The sequence below is a fragment of the Molothrus aeneus genome, chromosome 12, assembly GCF_037042795.1.
Source record: "Molothrus aeneus isolate 106 chromosome 12, BPBGC_Maene_1.0, whole genome shotgun sequence".
Taxonomy (NCBI): domain Eukaryota; kingdom Metazoa; phylum Chordata; class Aves; order Passeriformes; family Icteridae; genus Molothrus; species Molothrus aeneus.
In genome coordinates this window covers 12,549,498-12,571,457 of record NC_089657.1, presented here as the reverse complement: position 1 = coordinate 12,571,457, position 21,960 = coordinate 12,549,498, and the positions used below count along the sequence as shown (strand labels likewise).

The following is a 21,960-nucleotide window of genomic DNA, read 5'->3' as shown; positions in this document are numbered from 1 at the left end:
GCAGGGTCTGTGGCAATTTTCACCAAAAAATTTGTTATGAAGTGTAAGCATTTCTCCACCTTTAACATTGCAATTGCTAACCTTTACCCTTGAACATTGCAATTGCTTTTTTCCTCCAGCACAGAGTAAATTTTTCTCTATACACAAAGAAGAAACTATTGGCTTCGTAATGTCTCCCAGGACAGGAATCTCAGGAGCCTCAGAGCAGTGAAAGTCCTGGTACCAGCATGGCCCAGCACCCCAGCAGCACTGGGAGATTAAAACATTTGCCATATGTGAAAGATTCCCTGAGCACAACTGCTGCACTGCTGAAATGAGCAGGAGTTTTTCCACAGCCCATCCCCCATGACACCCTGTATCATGTCATCTGCTAAAACCTCAAAAGCAAAATAAAAAATTCCCCTTTTTTCTTCTCTGCTGTTAAATAACACAAACTTAATGTATCAGTTACATTTGTTACATCAGTTACATCAGTTATATTTGTATAATTATTGGATAATTATAAATAATTATTTTACCTAATTTTCAAACTACATCTCCCAATATTGCTGCCTACTAACCTCTTAGAAAATTATAATGCTTACCAAATTTTTTCTTGTTCCATTCCTCCTCTGGCACACTGGTTTATTACAGCAGGACTACTCATGGTAAGAGCTGAGCTTTCAGAATTCATTTTTTTTCTACAAAAGAACAATAACAAGAAAAAAATGCTATTTAAGTAAAGACTGTGGTTACTAATTAAGTAGAAAATGGAAACTTTAAGACAAGAACTTTTAAAAACCAAATACAGTATATTTTACTCATTTAAGTAAATGTCCTACATCAATGTCATTAATTGGATGAATACACTGAGAAGGATTTGGCAGTTTTATGGACTTGCTACTTATGCCAAATGCAACACTGATTGTCTTCTGTTTCCTTTTCTGAACACACGCCAAGAGAGTTGATGTCAGCACGCCTGTAAGCAGGGCTGTGCACCATGGCAGCTCTGCTCATTCAGAGCAGCAGCCACAGCCAGCACTGCTCTGCAATGACCCACACACACAACACGGGCGAGAAAACTTCCATTTCTAACATGGCAAGATTTACAGAAGCTTTTCAGCATATTTCAATAACTTAAGATGATACTTTGCTACTTTGCAAAAAATAACCATTCATGGCTGAAGTCCTTCCCTAAAACAGCACAGACATATTCCAGTTGCAAAAGCAATTCCCAAGTTACACCACCTACAAAAGGTCTATACGGTCAAGTAAGTTTCCAGTAAATGACTTGCATGGCAAGAACAAATGAAGACTACATAATGCAAGTTAATTCCACCATGAAACAGTAATCTTTTTTAGTAACAGGATCCACAATGTTAACCTGAAACTTCTGAGTCCTACACCTTCCCTACCCACTCCCAATTTCTTTTAAGGGGGGGGAGGATATTTTTAGCTATCAGTCATCTTATTCACTTGATTTGACACCTAGCTTGTATTATGATCAGCAAAGACCTAACTGTTTAACAGAAATCAGGCTCAACTGTATATGAATTACAACCTACTAGTATATAACCAGAAAATGAGCTGTGCTTGTCAAGATAATAATCCCTTACTTTTTTCAAGTAGGTACAAAGAACCATTAAAAAGCTGGTTTAACCTGTGTGAAACCTGGGTCAAAATCTGACTTGACAGATTTCAGGGACAGCATGAAAAGCTGAGTACAGGGCACACATCCCATCAGTGGCAGGTAGATCAGGCAAACCTGCACAAACTAAATGCTCTGAAGAGAATACCCATCCAGTTTCAAAAGTCTGCCCATGCAGGAGTGGATAAACAGCCCTGGCAAAGCCCCTCTGTGAGGGCAGGAACAGACACTCAGCCATCCATCCTCTTTTTGGATCAGTACTTGACCTCAAATTTACTCTTGATTCTCAAGTATATCATTTTAGAAGAAATTAAGAGAAAACAAACAAAAATGCCACAAATTAAAAAAAAAAAATTAGTAACACAAAAACCCCACCAAACAAATCCACACAAAAAACCCTTTATTTCTAAAGTGGCTCAAGGAGCAAGACATGTTGAAAACAAAATTACCTTCCTCTCTAGTCTATAATAGCACAGGAATAAAAGAGTTTTTCTTAAAAACATGTTAAAGCAATATTGGAAGAGTCCATACTTAGCATCTTCTGCAGAGTTCCCCTTTCTGAGGCAGCAATTTCCTAACCTGGGGAAAGCCCTGATTCTTCAATGATCACACAAGTTATGGCAGCAAGAGTTTTCCCTCCTCTTGCAGGCACCTGTACCAGTAAGATCAAAAGTCTAGGGCACGGTTACAAGGAGTCCATTAACTCTCAGAGTTGGAAGGTCAAAGATTCAGATTACAAAACCACAAAGGTTGCCATTCCAGAAAAAAAAGGTACAACTTCCACTATTTTCTAGTGAGCTGGTACTAGAGCAGCACTAGCTCAGCACTTTCCTCCCCACCCTTGGAAACATCCAAGCCAATAGTCCATACCTATCTCTGCAGTGAGGCTTCCACACTCAAACTGCAGCAAAAGCAGAGGCCAGAAGTGATAAAAGTTACTGTTTAAAGTATTAAGTTATTCCTTTCCATGAACAGTTGTGAAAATGTTGACATAAATCTAACAGAAAATTAATTAAATATGCCATTAACCTAATTTATGTTCTGAGATGCTCTGCAAAAGAAAGCCACCTAAAGTAATAGAGAAAGGAATACACCTTGTCAAACCCCCCCACATTGCCAGGCTGATACCTGAGAACAACAGCAGCACACTGTGCACCTCGAGTGACTTTTGTCTGTATCAGCTTCTTCCCAGCCACACTCCCTGGTTACTGTCTGTGGACACGGAGGCACTGCCAGCGTTTGGAGGCCACCCCGGGACTGCCACCAGCAGCTGTCCCCAGCCACAGCTGGCAGGTGGGACTGCAGGGACTCAGACAAGCTTTGGGGACACACGTGTGTCACGCTGTTCCTCTCAACAGGTCTGCACAGGTCCTTTTCACTCTCCACCAGGAGCAACAGGTAATTAAACAGCTGATCCTCACAATACTGACAAGTTTTATGGCCTTGTCAAAACACTCATGGTTTTTTAGTTTCTAAATGGCAAACAGAAAATTGGTATCTGTCAACACTTGACAAAGCCAGGGATACCAAGTGTTACCACTACTTCTCTTACTTGAAAGTAATTTCAGAGAAAAATTCTCAGCCTGTAGAGTCCCTCCTTACTCATGCACCACAGAGTTCCCTTAAGACCCTTTCTTAATTTTTTTTAATAAAAAAAAATTTAAATATGTACAAGGGGAATATATTTTTTCAAGCATTAAGAATATTTTATGGACATATTTCCAATGAACATACTGCTTCAGTAGGTCTAAAATAAAACTGAAATTTTTTTTGTGAAAATTGTAAGGCTTATATTCTCTAAAAAATATTATCGATATTCAAAGTGACCACACAGAATGAAAGCTAAAACTAGCAAAGGCAAATTTTGTATATGTTTAAAAATATATATATGCACACAGCCAGAATACTACCACTATCCTCAGAAATCAGCCTGCAGTAACAAAAACATATTAGAAAATGAAATGCAACTCAAGAAGCAAAAGAACAATGTTCAGGAAAAAATATACTGTTCACAGGTGCCTCTTTCTGTATCACCATCCGACTCCTGTTTGGACTTGAACTCTACAGCACAGGCAAGGTTCATGATGAAACTTGAAGGAGGAAAATAAATCCATCATCTTCCCTCCTAATAACTTGAAGCCAGATGCTAAGACAAGTCAATGAATATTAATTTGAGAGAGTGCTCAGACACAGGCTGTTCCTCAGCCTCTGCACACTGAACCTTGCCTGTTCCACATAAGGGGCACACTCTTGGATTAGGTGCTGTCCTGGAGACCAGGCTGTGCTGTAACAGCAGCAAGTGGGCAAAAACAAGTGCAGAACAAACACACAGCAAAACAAAGCCAGAGAGTTTATTTATAGCAGCTAAGTTTATCACTACTCTCTCTGTCTTACTGAGGAAACTTGAAGAAACATCCTTGCTGGTTCTGATAACACGCGAGTCCCCAGAGGGAAACCTGAACCCTAAAGTTCGCATATGTTATCTCTTCTATGTTTCCATTAAAAGTACTAACTCTGTTTTATACTCTAAATTCTGTTTAGAGTATTAACTCTGTGAAGCCTAATCAGGGCACCTGCCTTAGAGCAGATTCTTACATCACATAGTGGCAGAGAAAAGCCTAGCAGTGGTAAGCCACTAGCTCAAATACTGACAAGAGTGTTATATTTAAGTATATTTTATTCATTTGTATTTAGTTTTGGGACTGCTGCAATTACCCTTAAGGGGACAAAGACAAAGCTGGGGGAAGGGCTGTAGTGTAGCACAGCACTGAAGCCCTGAATAGCTGCACAGAACAGCACTGCAGGACCTCTTGGACAGAAAAACACGAGAAGGTTCAAGAGAAGTACTGAAGTCACAACACCCCATAGGCTCAAACCTGACTTAGATCTGGACATATGGGGTAAGTATTAGCCAATCTTGCTAAAACTGATTCCCTATACAAAGCCCATTTTCTCCTCCACCTTTTTTTTCCCCTTCCCCCTGTGTTACTAAGTGTAGATACACTTTGATCCTCAGGCTAAAAAGATTTTTTGCCTTTCCCTCCACACCCTATTTGTATCTCTAGACAAGATATTCACAGTAGCCGTAGTTAAAAAATAACATATCATTCAACAGCTGTTCACCACAGTTAAAGCAAAAATAATTACTATCTTCTGATGAAACATGTTCCCACAGTTCCTCAGCCTCACTAAAATGCTTTGCATTGTTGAAACAGTATCTTGTTATACTTAGCTGATAGGGAAACCATGAGGAAAAAAAAATCTTTTCTGAACTCTAAGAAGTCTCAATCAGAAACTATTATTCTTTTTAATGAAAAAGAAGGCAGTAGCAGCACTATGTAATGGGCAAAAATGAGCATCTACTGGAAGGAAAAAGATGTGCTACCCAAACTCGGTCTCTGAAGCAAACGTCTCTATGCTCTCACAGCCTGAAGAGCTGGTTACCTGTTAGCAGATTTAGTGCGACATCTCACCAACTGCCTGCAATCTGCTGTTTCCAGTGAACCACCACATTTACCCCGGCATTGCTTTGTGAAAAGCCACCTTTCCACACCCAAAGTCAGCAAACAGGAGCACCTCCCATCTGGAGAGCACTCAGCTCCCAGCCAGCTGCCGCCTTAGGCAAACAGTTTGCTAAAGGGCACATTTGAACTTGAAACTAAACTTCGCTATTTAACTGCATAACAACAAATTCTGAAAACAGGATTTTCTTCAAATTGTTTTCCTAAGACTCTCAGATATAGGAGCTGCAAAACATTTTTATGCCACTACAGCAACACTTCAGTGAAACCAGGTGAAAACTCAAGAAGCTCTTGAATATTTCCAAGTAGCAGCCAGTGCTGAGAATTCCACTTTGTATGAGCACTTCAATCCAATCCATGCTGCATACCATAAACTTGGTTCCACACACAGCATGGTTCTTTCAAGTTTTGACCTCAATGAACACATCTGGCATGTTATTACTTACTCTACTGGAGTGTAAAAATGCACCCAATGCTCTAAAGAAGGATGTTTTAGAGGACCTCTCCAAATACCTATTTTTGAGAGTTTTTATTCCTTTTCTGAAGGCATCCTAGTAAAAACATATGCCTTGTGTCCTCTTTAGACAGTTGTGCAGTTAAATTTTATACAGGTACTTTATAGAAGCACATATACAAAGACATTTGGAGGCAGCACTTCAGAGAACCACAAATGCCGCACATTTTGGTGAATCTGTCAGAACTCTTCGAGGTGACAGAGAAGCAGCTTTGAAGTAATGGAATGATCCTGCTTCACAACAAGTGTTCAGTTTGGCTCCCTCTCTCATAGACACACAGCTGCTATAGACAGCAAGATAGTCCACCCAGCATATAGAAAAGACAATATTTAGTTTTGAGAGAACATAAATGTTGTACTTATTCTCAGCACAAAGAACATTAAAAGGCAAAAGACAACTATTAAATAAATAAATAAAAGTTCAATCCAGGCTGAAGCCAGAGCACTGACATGAGAGAGTGCTTCATGCTGGAGAAATACAGCCCAACATGAGACAACATTACCAAGAGATCCAGTCCTTTGGCCAACTGAGCCTTAGCTCTTTTCCCTTAAAAATACCAAAATAAATGGAAGGCAACCAATAACATTGTAATCCAGCTAACATTAGCATCAATGAAAGCCCTGGAGAAGTTTCCCAGCATCAAAGAGAGGACAGGGTTACATCTCAGCTTTCAGAACCATGGTAAGAAAGAACAAGAAATAATGGAGAATGCTGGTTTAGTCTGTCTTGCACATCAGCATATTAAATAATCCTGTCCATCACCGCCAGGATTAGAGGAGCAAGGACCCATCCACACTCTCCAATCTGCAGTTACCAGGAGCTGCCAGTGGTTTCAAGCCAAACTCCAGCAGTGCAGGACACAGCAGGGAATGTTTGTGAGCTGAGTTGTCACTTTCAGGCACAGTAGTTGATTGCCATACCAAGTTAAAAAAATTTAAGGCTTCAGTACTCCTGTATCTTAAAACATGCAACCACATCACTCATCTGATTAGGACAAAATTGAACATTGTAAAACACTTGCAAAGACTTCAACAAAGCATTTTAAAGACAAGGTTTAAAATGCAGAAGGATACACACACAAAATGAAATTTACTGTTTAAGCAGCATACAGAGAACACCAAGTACTATATTCTATTCAACACGCACAGGCATCAAGAATTTTTTTGTCATTGATGTTTAAATTACATACTTGTCCTACAACAAATCTGTTTCTCTCTGGACTAAAAGATCCAGATGTTCCTATTTCAAGTCTCTGGCTTCAGCACCAGGCAGCAACCAAAACAACCCATCCCTTCTATCATCATGCAGGGAGACTTCTCCAGCACTGCCCGTTGCTCTACCCTTTACCCCTCTCCAAGGTTTTATTTCTTTTCAGCAAAGCAAGCAAACAAAAGACATCAGTATGATAATGCAGCTTCCACTGGAGACTTAATGCTAGCCTTAGGTCAGTTTCCCATGCAAAAGGTTATCTGACTTTTATCATAAACTATGATTTCAAATGCAAATACAACTACTTTTAAGCTAAACATATTGTATTGTGTTTTGCAGTTGACACTAAGCAGGAAAACAATGTTGAGAGGTCCTTTCCAAAGAATATGAGTATTTATGTTCTCAATTTAGTGACTCATACAACAAGCAATTTGAGATTTATTTAACTCTATCCTCCTCAAACTTCTGTATTTGAAAGCAAACACTAAGTTTCTATTCAAAAGTTGTAACAATAAAACACCAAGATTTTTTTTCTATGTTTTTTTTAAATCTAGATTTTATCTAGAGGAAAACTACTTCCAGAAGTATCCTTTTTTGCTGTTTCTGTGAAGAATATTAAAAGGGCTATACAAAGCTAAGTCAATTAAGGAACAACTTACTAAACAAAAAAAATGCATTTTCTGAAACTAGCACTGAAATTAAACCTTTTTCATGGTAAAGGCAGACTCAGAAAAACAAAAGAAAAATGAGATAGAGCATGCATACCCAGTATAAAGTTAATGCAACCACTGTCCCTTTTCTTCATATTCTTCTCATCTCTTCAGCATATTCCTGCTTCCCTCAACAAAAATACATTAAGAACAAAGTAAAACCAAGAGAAATACCACCACATTTTTCCCTTTATCAGAATCGTCACTACCAGGAAACAGCAGCAGGTTAAAATTTTATCTGCCTGGAAGGCTATCATATTTTCTGCCTAAAATTAAAATGATGATGCTTTTAGCCTACCACCTTAATAATCATAATTATTTTATTCAGGATTATTGCACAGTTCAATAAAATTCAAGTTTGTCAAGTTTGCCTTGCATTTATATTTTTGGTTATTCAATACATTGAAAGGCAGACAGAATTGTATTGCCCTAAAATTGAATTTTTACAGCTTTTCACCCACAATTGCTAAGTACAGTCAGAATGCAAGCCTATGTGGGAAAGCTTGCAAGACCACCCATCCACACAACAATCAACTCACTTGACTGAGTTTTTTCCTTGGCTATTAATTACTTATATCTGTGGAGCATCAACCAATGTTAACTTGGACAGCACCTACTTCTGTAAGCCAAGTATTTCATTAAGAACCTCACTGTCCTCGGGGATGGCAGGCCTGGGACACCGTCATCACTGCACATGTCCACACAAACCTGCTGCTGCTGCAATTCCCACCTGCCTTTTTTGACCTCTCCCAAGTACAGGTCATACATGAGCAGAAGGAGTTGGTCAGCCCAAAAATACACCCTGTCCAAAAAGCTGATTGTCATCTTCAGGAAACAGGCGATAGTCCTGACAGAACCTTCTGAAGGAACACTACATGGGCACACTGCTGTATTAAAATAGAGCCAGTAGGATTCCTGATACAGTACATACAGTGGAATGGACATACTCTTCTCCTCATTATAATACTGAAAATTAATTTAGGAGAAACAGTGAAGTGTTTAAAATAAACTACAAAAAGCCGCACTTTAACAACTAAAACGTCTGAGAGATGATACCAGCAGAGCAGCTGTTCTTGTTCTACAGAAACCACACAAGTCCAGATAATTCTTGCCAACTTTCCAAGTTTATGTAAGCTTCAGCAGTGTAAAAGTCAGGAAGCTTTTCCGAATGCAAGTTGTACCTCACACTGATTACACCTGCAGAGCTATGAGGGCAACTAGAGGACTGTGAGGGTAATTAACTCTACAGAAAGGGGAAAATTAAGAACAATAGTATGGAGCACCTTCCTAGTTACATTTCTGATTGCATATATAACGATTTAACACAAAAGGCCAAAACCCCCTTTCATTGCCAAGAACGTAAACTTCTACTTCTTGTCCAGTTCAAGCAATTTTTTGGAGGAGTTGTTACATTTTACTGATGGCCATACCTTCAATCACCACTACAATACCTCAGCAGTGGTTTGGGTAAGACACATACAAAGACCTCCTCCAGCCAGGCCTCAGCCTCCCCTCGGGCCACTGAGCAGCCCTGATTAGGAAGTAAACGAAAAGTAAATGCATGTACACAGCCCCGTGTTCGGGTATTAACAGCCTGATCCTTTGGCCAGGAAGCCTTGCAGCTGATCCCGGGCTGTGCCGAGCACCTGCGGGTTAATGATTGCCCCCATTTCGGTACCTGACAGCACATCCCGGCACGTTCTGCCCCGGCTGGCACTAGAACAGTCTGTGCGTGTTTGCACATCCCCCGGGTCACATCTGGGGTGGAGACCACCACAGCCACATCCTAAATAAACACTTCTTTCAGAATAGTTACTTTATAGCTGTTACAGTCACAAGAAAAGCAGGAGGTGCCTGTTAATCACACATTAATGGAGTGTATTTACCAAGTCCTTTATTTTCCAATTTTTTTTAGATACTACACAACAGTAAATTTACACACTCCTAAAGACTTATGCAAGACCTCAGCCTTTTGTTAATTCCACATTTCATATGACCTGAACAACTGGAATCCACAACACATCCCCACAAATTGAGAGGCACACTTTGGTAACAAAGCAAAGACACATAAAGAGGCTAGTTGAGTTAAACAAAATTGTCTTCCACAAACCTATCATTCAGCAGTTTCCCTCCACATTTCACAGCAATTAAACATTAACAAATTATTTCTCCAAATGCAGCTCTCATTCGTACACTGGGTGTAAGCTGTCTTCAATAAAATACAGCACCTACAGAAAGCACTGCAAAAGGACTCTAAATGCATTCATTACAGCACATTTGTAGCAGCAGGCAGATGCTCTCACAAAAAACAAACAAACAAAAAAAAACCAAAAAGAAACCCAGAAAATTTCTTTCATCAAAGGAGACTGTTCAAAAACCTAAACCACTGAAACATACAAATAAAACACCAGGGTAAACAAAATTTAAGAGGTCAGGTTAATTTTCTTCAACACTTAAAGCAAAATATTTAAGATAGGATAAAAAGAACCACTCAGGAGCTTTTTAACACAGGAAAAAAGCTCCCGAGTCAATATGAAGGTGTTACACATAAACTCCCGAGCAGAAGCGGGTGTCACCCACTTCAATTCATGAGCAGCAAAACAAAACAGTTTTGTTTAAGGCCACGTGGTCTCACTTGCCACTTGCTGGAAGCAACTCCACATAATACACCTCCAAATTATGTGCACATACAACTCCCACAACCTGGAATCACGCCAGAACAACTGTCCACACAAAAACAGTGCAGAGAAGAAGTGAGCTATTGAAAACAGAGCAGAGGTCTGTGAGAATGTGCAGGGAATGATACCGAGTGTTACAGTGGGTCACAAGGCCCTGTCACGCTGCTAACCCATACACACCGCTCCCATGGAGAGTGAATGGCATCTCTGTTCAAAACAATGACATTTTATTGACTGACACTGTCTAACAAATATTTACTGAGAACAGGTATCATATCATACATATGAAAAATTTAAATAGGATTCGATGCACTAAATGACAAGCCAGAGATACACCCATGCATTTCCTTACCTCATCTGCACCAGAGCAGCTCTGTTTCACACACTCTACCACCTACAAGTGTGCAAGCACTGTTATTCTGTAATAAATACTTAGCTCCATTTATTTCCAAATCCCATGGATTCTCCTATTCTGAACTCAAATTCTTACAGATACAACATCCATCTCATAACTTGTTGCACTCAGCAGACCTCTGTACCTGCTGCAGAACTAAGTATACAACCAAAGTAATGCCATAGCAAGTGTTTGATGATGAGGGAATTTCCTCTGCCCTTTAACTGTGAAAACATACTAAAGGATAACATTGAACTAGAAATTGCATTAATAAATGTAGGTATACATGGGAAAGGTACACAAGAACGTTTATAGAGTCATAAGAACTATAAAAGAACTTAATTAAAAATGAAATTCAAGGAAAAATTTTTAATTTTTTGCGTGGACATAAATGGTTCCGCAGCAAATCCCAGCTCCTGGCCGCTGCCGAGCCCAGCGCTGAGGAGCAGCAGCGCACTGACCCCGCAGCCACACGAACCGCCCCGCGCCTTCACCTGCGCGCCGCAGAGAGCGGCTCCGCGCTGCCTCCTCACAGCCCGCCGCGGCCGCGGAGCCCCGCTCCGCAAGTGAAACTCACTACGCTCCCTGCTTGTTTTTTCCACTTTGCTTTCGGCCCGAGTCTCCCCCACTCCTCGCCCGAGGCGGAGGGAAGGGCCGAGAGCCGGCTGCGGGCCCCGCCGAGGCGAACAGCAGCGGGGCACAGCCGGCCCGTGACAGCGACCGCGGAGCTCAAAGCAGGCGGCCGGCTCCGGGCACCGCGGCCCTTCCCTGGAAGCCGACGCTCCTGTGAGATTGGCCACTAAACAAACTCTGAAAGTTCTTCAAAAGCATGAACTAACCGAGGCACCCAAGAGGGAGCGGGTCGAGCGCCCGCCGGCCCCGGAGCCGCCCCCTCAGGGCCCCTCACGGGGCACGAGCGGCGCCAGCACCGAGCGGGGCAGGGCGGAGCTGCGGCCTCCGCTGCCCGGGGCATCCGGAGCGGGGCGAGGAGCTGGAGCAGGACCGGCCCCGTTCCAGCCAGCAGGAGCCGGCGGGAGTCCCCTCCCGACCCGCCGCTACCGCTCCGAGTCCCGTAAGGCGCGGCGGGTCCTCCCGGAGCGACCTCCGCTCAGCTCCGCCACTGCCGCCGCCGGCCGCCCCAGGAGAGCCGAGCCCGTCCCGCTCCGCCGGGCAGCGCCCACCTGTCCAGCCCCAAGGGACAGCACTCACCTTGCGCCCTCCTGCCCCGCTCCTGGCATGCGGCTGGCGGAGCTGCCGCCCCGGCCCGGCGGCAGCGAGAAGGGGCTGCGGAGGGTGGGCAGGCACGGGGAGCCGGCGGCAGCGGGCGGGACGCAGTCCGGGGGCTCCGGGCGGCTGTCACGGCAGGCGGAGGCAGGGGCTGGGTCTCTGTGTGTGCGCTCGCCTCGCCCCGCCGCCCGCCCCTCCGCGCCGGCCCCGCCCGGATCCTTTCCCGGCTCCCATCTGCTCCTCGCTTGTGTGTCCCGTCCTTCCATTCCGCTCCGGGTCTCTTCTGCACGCCTGGTCCCGGCTGCTCGGGCCCACAGCAGCTGCGGCCGCAGCCCCCGCGTCTGCCGGGGCTCCGGGCTGCGCTGCCCCGGCCTCCCCCCCTGGGAAGGTGAAGGAAGCCAGGCTGGGGTTGAGAACAGCTAAGGACTCAGACCGACCAGAGAAAGGCAAAGGACATCGCGCCACGCTGATTGTCTCAAACTATATTAACAGCAAGTGACCAGGAGCCGGTCTCATGAGGTTAGAAACTTGCGGAAAATAGCAACAAATAATGTACAGGTGGTAACAGGCCACGTGTGTTTTGGACAAAATAGTAGTATGGAAGTACACTCAAAAGTCCTATTGACCTGGAAAACCATAGCAATGCAAAGATGGAGGTAGATGATGAGCACTTTAGATGAGGAACTCTTTCTAGTCTATGTTTGTACTGTGCCTGGTAAAGACCATCTTAATTTCTTGGACCAAAGTCAGTATAATAATAATAAATACTAACAATTCTATCACTTAAATAGAAATTCAAAAGACATGTAGGTGGTAGGTCTCTCACAGTAGTAGCATTGCCAACATAAAACAGCCAGTGGAAAAACAATAATAATGGCACTCATCACATTTTGTAGCCCAGACACCAGAAACACTTGACAGCAGAATAACTAATACTTAACTATGGCTTGGCCTTACTTTCTAAGCCAACATCTTGTGAGGAGATTTCATCTCTCAGTTGTTTCTAATTGCTGAGGATAGCAATGTGGTATAGAAGAGACATATGGACATCAGACCTTGCTTTAAGTAAAGGTCTCAAATTCCATGTCATTTCTGCAGACAGGAATACTAGAGTCATCTCTGAACTCCACACTGTATGAAAACATTCTGGAATTAATATCATATTTAAAGATACTGGTTCGTAAGGTGAATTATTTTTAAGCTAAGGACAATTCAACTGGATAATAGCCATCAAGATGCCATAGTTGTTTTACATAATAGTTTACAGCTGGACTTTTTTTTCTGCTCTTAAAGTAGCAATTCACAGATTACACAGGTGTGTGGAGACTTGGTACTTCTCTTGCCCTATGGCAAAGTCAGGGATTTATGTTTTAAACACCAGGTTATGGGCAAAACCTGGGCTCCCAGCAGCTTTGATAGAATTAGCAGAAGGGAGAAACGTGTGAGGTTATTCACTGATGGGTTCCTGAAACATTGACCCTTTGTCATAGCTGCAGCCAAGGTAAGTGGAAAACAGGCATCCCACCCCCTGCTTTGGCAGTGCCTGTTACAAAAGCAGAGATGCACAGGATATAAGTGCAGGTCCATTTTCCATCCAGGACTTACCATGCCTGTCATGGAAAGCAGCAGTTCCAGACCCCTGTTTTAAAGCTTAATTTGATACTCATTATCAGGAAATGGGAAGAGATGGTCTGTTTAGAGACCTTTAACTTTCAGAGTATTTTATGTGTCCACAAAATTTCCACTTACTTAGGATGTCAAAGTGAAATTGTTCTTCCAGAGAAAGAACAATTAATTGATGTAACGTTTATAATTATATAACCAAGTAGAATCTGCTCAAACACACCAACTAAAAGCATTGTCCAGGGAGATCAAACACTTTTGAGTAATTACTAATTTGTATTTCCTGGGTTTAAAGATAATATATTATATAATGTAATTTGTAATTGTTGTTTGCTCAGCATTTTAAAAATCATAGCAAGCATGGAATTTTCTTTAGTATGCAAAATATAAAACTCAACTGTTAATGTATTATTACTTCAGTCCAAAACATTATCTTAAAAACACAATTATATCTGACTATTATACTTTAAAAAAAAGTTTAGCAAGCCAATTAAAGGTTAAAAACATGAATATTCAAATGAATGTAGTGGTATTTCTCAGCTTTGGAGGCAGTCTAAGCAAAGAGAGGGAAGGTCAGAAACACAAATCCTGCCCTGTTTTCCTGATTCACTGTCACTGGTATTCCCACTCCACCCTCAGTAGCTGAGCATTGTCCAACTCTTCAGCAGAGAGATGGTGACTTCCTTCCTAACACCTAAACACACCTTGGCAAGTTTGCAAAAGCTACAGTAAAGAGCAGACAGTTTCCTTTCTGTTGATGACTCACAGCTTTTATGGGTGCATCCCCTCTATGAGACATTGCTAAAGACAAGTAGGTCTAATCCTATTCTCACTTTTAATTATTTTGAAATAAGTATGATGTAACTGACAGCAATTAAATCACTCTAGATTTTCATCAACATTATAAAGGAGTCATTCTTGCAAACCAGGTTCTCATCAAGCAGGGCACTTGCAGAGGAACAGCACCAAGGAGTGCTGTGGGGCTGAAACAGGCTCCTGCAGAGTCTGCCCCGAGGTGCCTCACACCTCAGAGGTCTCTGTGGGCTGTTGTGAAGGAAATGGAACATTGTTCCATGTCTGCCCCAAATCTACCTCTTCCTCCTGCTGCAGTTCTTACTGTGCCTCTGTTTCCCACCATGCTCCAGCAGGAGATGACTGCAGTGGTGCTGCAGCACTCTGAGACATCAACCAGTGCCCTGCAGTTCCATCACAGAAATTATTGCAAAACTCCAAAGCTGCAACAGTCATCTCTAACCAAACACACTGACTGCTCACAGAATCACCACTGTGGCTCAAGACCATGACATGAAGCCCTGTGCTCTGCCTTCAGCTGACACCAGCCCACCTCCATTCCCAAGGGAAGTATTTCCTATATTTTACCCAATTCCTACCCAGTTCTCATGTAACATGAAGACAGTAACACTTGCTCATGGCCTGTATGTGACCAGTTGTGCACCTATACAGAAAAATCTGCCTCATCCATGTCCCACTCCCATCATTAGCATCTGATTTCATAACCAGACCCATTGAGATTGGTTGAATCACCTGAGAAATAAAGCACTACTAAAAAGGGTGTGGCCACTGCCTTCCAGAAAGGCCTGAAGAATGTTGCCAAAAAACACTTTTATATTGTGATTATAGTTCTACAGCTTGCATCAGAAATTATTTTCACCAGACAGTAGCTTGCTGCCCTGAAAATATTCCTGGCTTCCTGGAATATTGGTTTCCTCGTTTCCTCAATGTAAAATCCTTTTGGGAAATTTTTTCTTAAAAACACAGTTTAGCTTGGCAACTATGTGAGATGTGAAAAATAAACAAGCCCATTTCCAACTGTTTAATTTTCCCTTTTACTATACAAGGAATCCAATTTGACAAATTTAAGCTTCTGTAATTGGGTTAGAAATAATTTTTTTTTTAACCATGAAGAAGGTGATTTCTGGTTTTAGGTTTGATCTGTATTTTTACTGTACTGGCAAAGGTAATGAAAAACTCCTGGTTTGCAGTTATTTGAAGTAGTCAATATTCCAATGAAAGACAAGCTCTAAAGGTTAATTTAGCTTAAAATGGAAAAAAAAAGACTGTATCAGTTTCCAAAGCCCTTGGTATAATCCAGGGTTCTATGGCTGTTAAGATATGCAATATTGAAGAAATATTGTGTTCTTAGGAAAATGAATTATGATTATCAATAGCAAGTATTTTAGATTGAGTAAAATCTCATCATAAACCTGTCTGGCTATTACAAAAATTCAGAGCAAGTTTTGTGAGCAATTTGACCTTGATTTACAGTTAAAGGGTTAACACAGAACTTGCACAGGGAGCAGATGGTCAGAGAGTTTAGAATTACATGAAACCACAGACACACACTTCCCCCATGGAGAAAAAAAGCCAAAATGATGGACTGCCACAAAACAAACTTACCTGACTCATAATCAACAAGACTGCCTCTTTTCAAGCAGATCTTTTTTGCACACCAGTAGCAACTCAATAGTTAAGAATTCCAACTAAATCAGCAACCCAACAGGACAGCATTCCATACACTCACTCATGCTAGTTCAACCTGCCATCTATTGCCAAGGCCTGTGACCCTACCAGAGAACCTGGAAAAAAGTTTGATTTTTGTAAATTAGCCTTCATTACAACTTTATGTATTTTTATTACCTAATGAAGAAATTTCTCCACATGTTGTCTTCTTCTTGCATGGATTTTTACTATTATAACTATGAAGCCTATTATATTACAAATTATTATATGCGACAGTTGAGAGAGCCACAATGCACAGAGTATTACCACACAATTTCAGAAGGCTTTAAGCATCCATCCATACACAGTCACACCTCACCTCATCAGAAGGCTTCAGGCATCTGCCCATGCAGAGGAACATCACTTCAGGAGGCTGCAGGGGTCTGCCCTCCTTGTTCTTCAGCCCAGCCTTTTATCCCCTCCTGCTGATGCACTGCACCTGTGTGCCCTCTGCTCCCTTTGGTGGTTGCTCAGTGCCCCTGGGCACTCCATGGCTCATTGCTGTCAGTGCTGCTCACCTGCTGCTCACAGCTGTGCCCACTGGGGATGATGGGGCTCAGCCCCACTGCCAATTACCACAAACTGTGTATCTACAATATCCAACATTATATCCAACATTATGTAACTAGATCCCCTTCATTTACCTGAGCAACAAAAGGAATCAGAGTGGTTTCAAGGCTTACCCCTAAAATTACAGTTTGCAGGGTTCACTGACTGGAACAGTGCTTTGAAATCAGCTGGATGAAAAAAACCCCACATATAAATCTTAAGTATTTATAACATCCTCTTTGACAAAGTTAATCCAAGTTATTACAGTTTTGTGGATGTGGATAGGTTTCACCTGGCACGCAGAATAACCAGGAAAAAATTACATAAAATCATATTAATGCAATTTTATTAAAAAATAAAATCTGACCCCATCCATCCCATACAGAAGTTTTAGAAGTTAACATTTCTGAGAGTTGCTTGACTATGACAAAGACCCATCAAAACAGCTGCTTCCCTCCCAGCTGCAGGGCATGAACAGCAGCTAGCAGGTCTGGCTGCTTGTGTGTTGTGTGGAACTGCACTCAAAGTGTGCAGGATAAAACCATTGCATTTTTAAGCCTTTTCTTTTTAATAGTATAAGAAAAGCCCAATGAATGAAATGACACAAAAATATTTTATTTTGGTATTTAACTTCTAAATTAAAGTATAACAAAACATTGTTTCTGAAAATGTCAGGTGCATTCTATTTTCAACAGTTGATGTATCCATGGACAGGAATGAATTATGGCAACAACTGTACTCCCATTCAGAATGCTGAACACACTGAACATACTGTCACATCTTGAGCCTTCAGCTTCCCAATGCTTCTTCACCCTCCCAGAAAATACACTATGAAATATCCAATGTCCACACACTTGAGTGTAGCAGAAATTCAAGGGATCCTTTCACCATTACCATGATGTTTAGAATTTGCTAATGCTTGAAAACAGTAGTAAGCTAACCTCTAATATGTGTATTAACATATCTTTAAAAAAATCATTCTTACAAGGATTTTTGCTGCTGCTATTCCCAGCATAGTACTTGCCAATTCAGTACTATGTCCTTCCAGCATCTCAGTATCTAACTGTTTTAGGAACTGTGGCTTATAAAAAAGCTATACTAAGTTAAAGTATTACTTCTCTTGCTTTTGTAAACTTGAGGTGTGGGCCATCCTAATCTATATTTTCACTTAATTATATTGTCTTTCTTCTGAGTACATAAAATATGCTGCTTCCACCTTAAGCTAAGAAGGAATAAAGGAATTTTTCTTCCCTCCCACCCCTAGATGAGACTGTTATTTGCATAGACTTTTCATAATTAACAAGTAAGTTTTGCAAGATTGTACAGCAAATTTTGAACAAATAAACTCATTAATGACAAGCAATTCTTTGTGCAACTGCCTTCATCCCTTTTTAACAGTCAGCTTTCTTAGAGCTTAAAATGAAAACTTAATTTCATTTCATTTTGTAATACTGATTCAGCCACTATATTTAATGGAACAAGGAAATCTTCCCAATCTTTAGCCCAGCATTAAATAACAGTAAGTGAGCTGGGACTTCCCATGGATGGGAGCAGCATTACCTTTACCTGCTCACTGCTAAGAAATTGCCTCCTCCTCCTCTCATGTTGTGCAGCTTTGGATTTCTATGCACAGCAGATCTTCAGCACACAGGTTGTGTCACCTTTCTGCCTTGGCTTATTGAATCCAAATCCTTTCTCCGGTAAAATAACAAGAATTGCACCAAATCATAGCTGGATATCCCTCATAGCTGGATTTATGGAGGAGCATTTACCTCTAAATGATTCTGCCTAGGGTGACCTTCAAGCAATGGGAAAACATGAAGAATTTTGCCTTCAATAAGGCTAAAGGCACAGCCTTAAAAAAATATCAAAGGCACAGATGATTCACTATGTGTGTAAAATTACCTAAACTTAGATATTGCAAGTTTTGAAGTTTTCCAGGTAGTGTTCTTTGAAATTCAGAAAGCAGAGAGAAAAAGGAACATTTCATTACTGGACAAGGCCCTCCAGATCCAACACATGCTGATCCAAATGATCACAGAATTCCATATTACAATTGCAAAGCATGTCAGAGTTCTGCCATTAATTGTTATACACAAATAATTGTTACAGCACTTTCTTACTCCATCTGTGATAACAATCTCAAGAGTCCTTTGTTTGGAAATTCCAATGATTAAATATAAACTGACACAAGAAACCCAAAACAAAACAAAAACAACCCAAGAAAACAACCCGTGAGCTTTACAGCTACTCAGCCAAAATCATCACTTAATAGTTCTATCTCATGCTATTAAAATGGATAATAAAATGTAATAGTTAAAAATGTCTAATTCTCATCTATTAAAACTAAGAGAATATTTGAGGTATTTGATTTCTCCCTTAATTCTCTTTAAAGCAACCTCCTGCTAGTGGAATGTGAATTCAGGTTAAATGAGCCAGAATTTGACTCTGTGACCAGAATGAGCAAAGACACATTGGTGAGGTGTCCCTTGGTATTTGCTGTGCCCACACTTCCTGTAATAGTGCCTGGAATTGCAGTTACAGAGATGCATTTAATTTCAGAAAAGTTGCTCCTGGGAAACAGGAGGGACATTTTGGATGAAGATTTACCCACCTGGTCACTGCAGGAAACAGGACATGCCTGCTCTGTGTCAGCAGATAAAAATGGCCAATGGTAGTTCTTGCATTTTTCCTTAATATAACACTAGTGACAGCACACAATCTGAATCACTAAGTGATGATAAGGAGTGTAAACTGCAAAATAACTCACTGGCTTCTGTTCACTGCTTGGCTCAAAACAAAGTACTCCTGCCTGTTAGCTGCTGGTCTTGGCTTGTTTTAGCCCAGGTGGTTTTGTAGCACCTGTCCTCAAATGATGAACCCCCCATATAAAGCTTACTCCTCTCCTGGCTGAACAGACCTAGAATATCTTCAATATAAGGGATGGTCTTCCTTCTCCCATCTCTTTATTCTTTATATCAGCCCTTCAGGAAGAAACAGGAAGCTTTGTTTCCATGGTATCATTCAGAACATGGAGGACCTGTGTTTTTGTGTATTCTAGAATGATCCTCAGCCTCAGAATGGGGCTCTCTGTGAGTCACCACAGCCAGACTGCAGAGGAGGCACAAGAGATCAATGCAGGGGAGGGAGACATGCACTGGAATTAAATACTGACACACATTAGCATCTGGGAAAAGGAGGCTGAGGAAGAGAGCTCAAACATTTTGAAAAGAAAATTATTTCTTCTGATGGAGAATTTCTGATGGAGAATGTCACCTTTGGCATTTTATCTTGCTTCAGAAAAAAATCCTGTTCTTATTCACTACAACGCTCCTGCCATCAAGTACATCAGCTGGACTAGAGGCTGGACTACAAAATTTACTAAGGCTTAATGTTCCAAGCTATTTTATGTCCAGTTGCAAAGTTATTCCTAGCAAAAAATAGTAAATTTTGATTATAGCATCTGTAAACAGTGTAATATAATGACATTTAAATTATAACAGGAATTATTTTAAATGTATGCACTTCTGGTTTTCCATGCTACATTTCTCAAATTATGAAAGAGTTTTTATAAAAATACCAACAGATTCAAGTTTACTGGCCACAAAAAATGGAATAACAGATCTTCTTCAGAGGCAGTTTGTTCCTTCAAGTAGATTTGGTGCTGAGACAGTGTGGTAGTTAAAGCACAAACAGAGGCTGTTGATAAAGTGGCAATGCATAACAATGTTGTAATGTATTATAAAGGAGCAATCGCCTGCAGTTCATCAGTGTGGATGTGGCAATGAAGTTCTGCTTTACATATTCCAGGCACTAAGAACTTTGTAGCAGTCATTACAGGAGGTTCTTCTTCCCCTATAAAAGAAAAAAAAAGTGAAGTTCATTAATTGAAACAGTGATTTTGTACTCAGTCAATATTTCAGAAACAATGCCAAGAAAACTTCTGAAATGCCTCTGCACCATCTTGTCTTGCACTCCTGAGGCTGAACTATCATGCCCAGCAAAATGTTATCTAGAGGTACAACACTGATTTTCTACCCAAGCAGGACTTCTTAGGGAAGACTTCATTAGTGAATGGACCCAATAAAGGTTTAGCTGTTGGTACTTCATCAAAATTAAACTGGTTTAAACTCAGTTGAGGATGCCCAATATGATGAATATTTGAGACTCTTTACTTTGCAGACCAGTAGTCTGCTCAGGAACTGCACTGAAAGATAGAAAGGATTCTAAGTTAGGGGATTTATGATTTTTATTCAAAAGATTATATCAAACTGGCCTTTAAAGGAAGAAAGGAAAGATCTTTTGAGATGCTAAATGTCAGAGCTATTCACATCTGTTCTGACCAAGTACCAGGTAAAATAAGTAAAAAACTGAAATGTAGGGTGAATTCAGAGCAATAATTTGGACGTGTCTATGTCTCAGAACAAGAATAAAAGCTAAAATTTCTATTTACTCCTCTCATTAGCATGCATATAAATATTAGGGCTGTAAATATTTTGTATATCTGGGACACAAAAGAAATTTAATGGGCTGCAGTGTAAAAGGCAGATGATGCTTTTAGAGTCAGTTGCAGTGCTGTCTCCTTTGTAACTTGTACCTCATCAGGGCTGTGGTTTGGGTGAGGGAGGTTTGGGGAGAGTCAGTCAGGGTGGTGCTTCTGGATGAGGACAGTAAATGGGAAAATGGCAGAAATTGTGGTTTCTTGAGACATTTGAACATCAGTGCAAAGATCCAACTCTATCAGCAAGAGCTCTAACGTTTAACCTCTACAGCTGGAGCATGTTAACAAGGGGGTATGTGACTTGAGAATTAATTACTGGGAAGACTGCCTCTTTCTTCCTGTGCCTCCTGCAGCTGGGACACCCAGCTGACAGCTCAGCTTTGAATCAGGAGGGGCACATTGGGAAAGCATTCTTCCAGGGAGGCCGTACATTTTAAACTAGCATCCTACTTTCACCAGAACCTTTACAGTGATCATCTGTACTTTTTTCCCACAAATGTGAGAAAAGACTAAGTTAGAAGATGGTAGGAAAGTAAAAAATATATAGTTTTAATTCTGAAAAGAGAGTAGTAGTGGCTTAATTAATTAATTAAAACAGTAAATCTGTATTTTTTTCTACCTGAAGTTTTTTTCAGATTTTAACTATTCAGTCACATAGGCTATCTAACTGATAGGTGCCATATCTGTAAATCAGCATTTGTATTCTCTTCCTCCAAGATAATTCTGGCATCAAACATTAGTTATAAATTATCTAAATAAGAATAAAAAATTCATTTACCCAAGAGAAAAGTCTAGAAAATGCACTGTCAACACTGATTCTAGAAAGCAGAACAGCATACAACCATCAAAATACAATATTCACCTGTTGTAGCTGCTAAAGGAAAAT

At 41.0% G+C, this 21,960-nt stretch overlaps 2 protein-coding genes across 2 annotated transcripts in view; both read right to left on the bottom strand.

Moving 5' to 3' along the window:
• Window positions 1-12,397, bottom strand: part of ARHGEF3 (Rho guanine nucleotide exchange factor 3) — a 107,392-nt gene extending 94,995 nt beyond the window's left edge. Inside the window, 6 exon segments of the mRNA XM_066558261.1 lie at window positions 585-680; window positions 11,864-11,952; window positions 11,955-12,097; window positions 12,100-12,183; window positions 12,186-12,312; window positions 12,314-12,397. Of these exon segments, the coding sequence (XP_066414358.1) occupies window positions 585-680; window positions 11,864-11,952; window positions 11,955-12,097; window positions 12,100-12,183; window positions 12,186-12,312; window positions 12,314-12,397 (623 nt within the window).
• Window positions 12,398-17,167: 4,770 nt separating this feature from the next.
• Window positions 17,168-21,960, bottom strand: part of IL17RD (interleukin 17 receptor D) — a 41,894-nt gene continuing 37,101 nt past the window's right edge. The window contains exon 13 of the mRNA XM_066558043.1: window positions 17,168-20,428. Coding sequence (XP_066414140.1) covers window positions 20,313-20,428 — 116 coding nt within the window. The 3' untranslated portion in view covers window positions 17,168-20,312. The remainder of the gene's footprint in view (window positions 20,429-21,960) is intronic.